This window comes from Aquarana catesbeiana, linkage group LG07 (genome assembly GCF_042186555.1).
Source record: "Aquarana catesbeiana isolate 2022-GZ linkage group LG07, ASM4218655v1, whole genome shotgun sequence".
NCBI classification, from domain to species: Eukaryota; Metazoa; Chordata; class Amphibia; order Anura; family Ranidae; genus Aquarana; species Aquarana catesbeiana.
In genome coordinates, this window is record NC_133330.1 from 31628237 (window position 1) to 31634621 (window position 6385).

The 6385-nt window shown below is 43.2% G+C and overlaps 1 protein-coding gene across 1 annotated transcript in view; it reads left to right on the top strand.

The window, feature by feature from the left end:
- CHCHD6 (coiled-coil-helix-coiled-coil-helix domain containing 6) overlaps positions 1-5459 on the top strand; it is a 447244-nt gene extending 441785 nt beyond the window's left edge. The window contains exon 9 of the mRNA XM_073591917.1: positions 3195-5459. Within this exon, the coding sequence (XP_073448018.1) occupies positions 3195-3218 (24 nt within the window). The 3' untranslated portion in view covers positions 3219-5459. The remainder of the gene's footprint in view (positions 1-3194) is intronic.
- The last annotated feature ends 926 nt before the right edge of the window (positions 5460-6385 follow it).

The following is a 6385-nucleotide window of genomic DNA, read 5'->3' on the forward strand; positions in this document are numbered from 1 at the left end:
TAAGCACAATACAGGACATCTTTGGTACCACACCTGTTAAACGCAGCTAAAGGCCCGATTCCTAGGTACTGGTGAACACTAATAACCCCAAGCATGAAGGAAGGGATACTAAAAATTGCTCCATCGAAGAGACGATACATGCAGGGGAAGACCTAATAGAGAGATATAACGATACCTGGGGAAAATGGCTGGATTTTAAGAAATCGGGGAAGTATATGGAAATATGTGATACAGGAGAATGAGAACACATGGGAATATTAATATCTTGAGTATGTAGAGAATTGATTAGTTGGGGAAGACTAATGCCACGTACACACGGGTGGACTTTTCGACGGACTAGGTCCGGCGGACTTTTCGACGGACTTCTGAATGAACGGACTTGCCTGCACACGATCAACTAAAGTCCGATGGATTCGTACGTGATGACATACGACCGGACTAAAATAAGGAAGTTGATAGCCAATAGCTGCCCTAGCGTCGGTTTTTGTCCGTCGGACTAGCATACAGACGACCGGACTCGAGTCCGTCGGAAAGATTTGAAACATGTTTTATTTCTAGGTCCGTCGGACTTTTGGGGAAAAAAAGTCCGCTGGAGCCCACACACGGTCATATTGTCCGACGGAGTCCGGTCCGCCGGACCTAGTCCGTCGAAAAGTCCGCTCGTGTGTACGCGGGATAAGAAGGGAAAAGGAGGGAACCTAGAAGGGAAAGGGGGCAGGGTGTGGGGGTGGGTTTTGGGTTTTTTATTTCTTCTTCTTTGCTAAGATTTAAGACAGTAGATGGTATTTTTACATACGTTTGATAATGTTTGTAAAAAACAATAAAACTATTGAATATAAAAAAAAAAATAAAGTACAAAGTTATTTCTGAAATGTAAAAAGTGCTCTGGTCCATAGGGGGTGGAAAGGTGTGAGAGCTAATTTGGTTAGCTATAAGTGTGGCTGTGAGGAATGCACAGCTTGTATGTTACAAGGAAGTGTTATAAACTTGCCCTTTAACATCATTATGATTATATGACTAGATAGTTACAGCAATTCATCTGGTTGTCATGGCAAAACTCCACATTCACTTATGTTAAGGCCACAGCTAGCGAGCATGTGTACCAAGGCCCTTTGTAAATGACCAAACCTGATAGATGATGTCCGTGCTGCCATTACTTTTTGTGTAAAGTGAACCTGTCATGGCATTATTGTAGGTAAGATGACCTGATGAGTGAACAGCGGCTAATCAGCGATGACAGGGCATTCCTTTTTTTTTATATTCAAAAGCACTTTTAACCCCCTCACACCTCCCAATGGCCATTTAGGTGGATTTTATTGCAAAGTGGTATAGTGGCTTCCCAATCACGTGACCCCCATGTGATTGGCTCCCACCGTGGTCACATGATCAGGAGTCCATTCTGCTGGTTCCTGATGAGGAGCAGCAAAAGCATTCAGAGACAGCTCAGTCAGTGTGGTAGGAGCATGCAGTGGGCACGCTCCCAGCCCACATCCTCAGACCACCGTGGACGCATAGGTGTGGCGGCTTGGCGTTAAGGGCCACTTTCTCTGCCTCTGCATATATGCGTAATGCATAACACAGTTGGGAAGGGGTTATACTTTACACTGTGAGTTTCTCAAAGTTTAAAATCTAGATGAGCATCAACTGATCCTCTTAATTAGATTGAGAGACAACAGGGATGTCAAATCGTAACATATCCCTAGGATAATGTAGAACAAGGCTTATGTCACCCAAGGCTATTCTGTATGACATTTTTTTTCTAATGGCTGTCATCATTTTGGCAGAGCTCTGACCCTCCAGCTAGTAGACGGGGATGTGACAAAACTCTGATCCTCTAGCCAATAGACAGAATTGTGGCAGAGCTCTGACTCTCTAACTAGAACACTGTGGTTGTGGCAGGGCTCTGATCTTTTAAACAGTAGATGGGGTTGTAGCAGATCTCTGTATCTGGTAGACAAGGTTGTGGCCAAGCTCGGACCCTCTAGCCAATAGACAGAACTGTGGAAGAGCTTTGATCTTCTAAGTAGTCGATGAGGTTGTGGCAGAGCTCTCATCCTCTAACTAGTAAATGGAGTTATGGCAGAACTCTAACCCTCTAACTAGTAGATGAGGTTGTGGCAGAGCTCTGATCCTCTAACTACAAGGCAGGGTTGTGGCCAAGCTCTGACACTCTAGCCAATAGACAGAACAGTGGCAAATCTCTGATCCTCTATCTAGTAGATTGGATTGTGATAGAGCTCTGAGCCTGCAAATAGTAGCGGAGATGTAGCCAAGCGGTGACCCTCTAGCAAAAAGACATAATTTTGATTAATCTGACCCTCTAATTAGTAGATTGGGTTGTGGTAGAGCTCTGACCCTCTAACCAATATGCACAATGTGTTAGAGCTCTGATCCTCTGACCATTAGGCGGGTGTATGGCAGAGTGCTGATTGATGGGTTTTGGCCTTGGAGATTGATAGAAGAATGTGAAGACACCTTTTAAATTTCAAATGGCTATTTTGTTGATTTCTTGATTTCAGTGCATTCTGAGTCACTAACCTGGAATAAGTATGTAACTGTCAAAGTCAGGTGTCATGTACCTGGTAGGAGACTGAAATTACGAGGTTGGCCTCTCTTGTATCTCCAGCCCAGGCCCCACTGAAGATGGAACAGGTAGTGCCGAGGGACAGGAGGAACACGAGTGCTGGGACAGGAGGAACATGAGTGCTAGCGGGTGTTCGTAGCAAAACTTGTAGCAGGAGATGCAGACTCAAAAGTTTTAGGCAGGACATCCAGTCAGGAGCTGAGATGGACAGCCAGAGCAGGCACTCAGGGATAACGTTGAGCCAAACTGGAGACAGTTGCATAGTCAGAGGGGCAGCCAGGGTCAGCAACGAGCAAACAATGAGGTACAGAAGCCAATAGACAGGGACAAGGACAAAGTCAAGATCAGGGACAAGGTCAAGAGCAAGCCAAGGTCAGGAACAGATTAACAGAATAAAAAACAGGATCCAAGGACTGGTCAAGCACAAACCAGGTCAGTAACGGATATAATGCAGGACACACAGAAACAGCTGAAGACCAGTCAGCACTGAGCATGGATCTAAACATCCTTTAAATAGGCTGTTTGGTGCCAATGGCACATTCCCTTTAAGTGAAACAGTTGTGATTGCCAGTATCTCACTTTTGCACCTTTTTTTGTTTTTGTTTTTCAGAATCTGCTTTTCAGTCACGGCTAATCCATCCAACATCAGCACAAAAGAAGGTGGAGGGACCATGTCAACTGGAGATTCATCATGGGGAAAATGAAGAGTTTACATAGTTTAAAAATGTAGAAAAAGCTATGACAATTTTTTGCTGTAATAGAAATTCCTTCCAAGGGTGCTTTGAGCCAAAATAGGAGGCAGCCATTTTGTTATCTGAATCAATCCCTAGGCGATAGTAGCGTCTAGCTAAATGAAAAAATGCCAAGTCAGGGAGGCCTTACTCGATCCAATATTTGTAAGCGGAGCAACCAGTTCCAGCATCGCTTGCTGCAATTGGGCTGCGCAGGCCTAATTACTGACCAATAGCATGATGTTTACATAAAGATCCCTCGGAGCGCAAAGACCTCTCACTGATTAGATTGTGCACATTCCGTCTGTGGGTATATTAAATATGCCTCACAAAATAGCTGCAGCCAAGGTTAGTACATAGTAGGTAGCTTTTTTTTTTACATGTCTCTTTATTGCACTTATTGTTTACTTATTGAAAAAAAATGTCTGTATGAGCCAGCTGCTGGCTTTCATTATTTTACTTTTGTACTGCCAAAAATAGCTGCATTCTGATAGGTTGTTGTGGAAACAAAGATGTTTTCTTTCCGCCTGTTATTTTACAGCAGCCCCTATTTCAGATTCACTAAGAGCTTGCATGCTTTCTGTTACAACTTTGTGTAGATGCCATGTTTTTCTTTGTGCCTTCAGTCTGAAAATGTTGGTGATTTCCAATGTCCTTTGATATGTTTCGGGTGGTGGTAGTAAATGTTTAAAGCATAATTCCAGCCAATTTTTTTTTTTTTTTGCAATTTAGGACAGAGTAATGGAGACTTGAAATCTCTGCCTGGTTTTCATTTCTAGACGTTTGAAAAAAAAAAAAACAAGAAAAAAACACACCAGTGGTTTTGTAGTCCAGAATATTTTTTTTTTTTACATCATAAAAATTCAAGATAAAAAGTCAGTACGTTTTGAGGATTTGAGCTGCACCCCCCACCCCCCCACCCCTTCATCAGGGCTTGCAAATCAAATTTGGATAAAAAAGCAATGGCAGTCTCAATTAAATTTGAAGGGTCTAAAAATACAACTGCTCCCTTTTTTTTTTTTCTTTTTAAAGCATATGGGATAAACTAGGGCTGCCAAAAGATAGAGTTTAACATTCTTTAGTAGTTCTTTACCAACATTACATAAAGCAGCCACAAATTTAGAAGGCCGCAACCTTCCCCTTCATCAGGTCTTAATTGGGCTCAGAGACTATCTTTACTCTCTTGCCACACTCATAACACATACACTATGAATGACTGCAAGAAAGGTGGGCTTTAACGCCAAGCTGCCACACATATTCATCCACGGCAGGCTGAGGTTGTAAGCTAAGAGCGTGCTCACTGTGCACACCCAGCACACAGACTTAATGACAGCTCTTGGTCAAGGGTTCTGAGCGGTAGCCAGCAGAATGAACTCTGTATGAATCTGTGGACACACACACAGCCTAGTTCGAGAATGTGCAGCAGTGTGGGCGCACTCCCGAACTGGGCTGTGTGCTTCCATAGAGCTCTTAGCACCCAGCTTGCTGAAGGGGCACTCAGAAGAAGAGAGTGGACAGTGCTTGGCAGGGGACCACCAAAGAAGAAAACAAAGGACCGCTCCATGCAATATTGTTGCACAGAGTAGGTAAGTATAACATCTTTTTTTATTTTAATAAAAAAAATAGTTTTTAATATGACTGTAACAAAACAATCTGTATTCAGATGTGAATTAGGAGTTCACAGGGAGTAAACAAGCTTTAGCAACTTTAGTCTGGCAGCCTTCCTCAGAGTCTTCAATTTTTTCATCTCAGTCATCTCTGCCAGCCATGCTGAAGTTGATGTTAGTGCTCAACCCCCCGAAAGATGTTGGGATTTTTTTTACCCTGGATTTTTACAAAGGAATAAAATCATTCTGGACTCATTCATCATTGATGTGGTACTCCTGTTTCTTTCAAACTCCTAGAGCCTCCTTTCTGAAGCCCTTTCATATTTAAAAACTGCCTAGCCAAAGCTACTGCCTTCTACAATATAGATTCCAATCAGCACTTCACATCCATGCTTTCCAAATGTTCCGTCTGTGACCCCATTCGGGAGATTGAAGGACAAAGTCACGGAGGTTTTTGCAATTGTGTAATTTATTCTATTTCCTCTGAAATTAAAGCAGATTTCCAGCATGAAATAAAATAATAAATATTCTACCCCACCCCGTTTTTATTATTTTTCATAACCTACTGGCCACATTTACCTACCTGAATAACCAGTCACGTGAAGGGCTGGGTTCCCAGTCTTCTTTCTTTAATGCCTCGTACACACAATCAGATTTTCCAACAACAAAACCGTGGAATTTTGTTTGAAGGGTGTTGGCTCCAACTTGTTTTGCATACACACGGTCACAACAATTACGAACGTAGTGACGTACAAGACGTACGGCGAGCCGATGTGATATCTCCATTACAAACGCTAGTTTTACAAGACCGAGCACTTCTGGCTCATCCTTGATTCCGAGCATGCGTGTTTGTACTTTGGACTTTAGTCCGACGGACTTGTACACACGATCGGAAAGTCCGACAACACACATTTGTTGGCGGAAAATTTGAGAGCATGCTAGCCAACATTTGTTGGTGGAAAGTCCGACAACAAATGTTTCAAGGAGCATACACACGGTCTGACTTACCGCCAACAAGCTCACATCCAACATTTCCCGTCGGAAAATCCGATCGTCTGTACACGGCCTTAGACTGCAGTGTGGGACAGCCATTCTTTAGGTGGTACATGTTGCTCACCTGTGATGTGGACAATTCTCATGGGCTGTCTATCAGCAAGGTCCTCAAAGGGTCCAGAATACACCAGCGACTTGATGATGTCACAACAAGAGGTGGCAAGAAGAGCTGTCAGCCCAGACTATGGAGGTGGATCACCATTCTTCACATGTGGGAAGAGGTGTGGGGGGGGGGGGTCATGTAACAACAGATTCCAGATAGACTTTTTAGGGTTGATTTACTAGAGAGTGCAAAATCTGGTGCAGCTCTGCATAGAAACAGCTTCAAACAGAAATCGGCTTCCAGTCTTTTTGGAGTTTTTTTCGTCAAAGCTTAATTGAACAAGCGGAAGTTAGAACCTGCCTGGCTA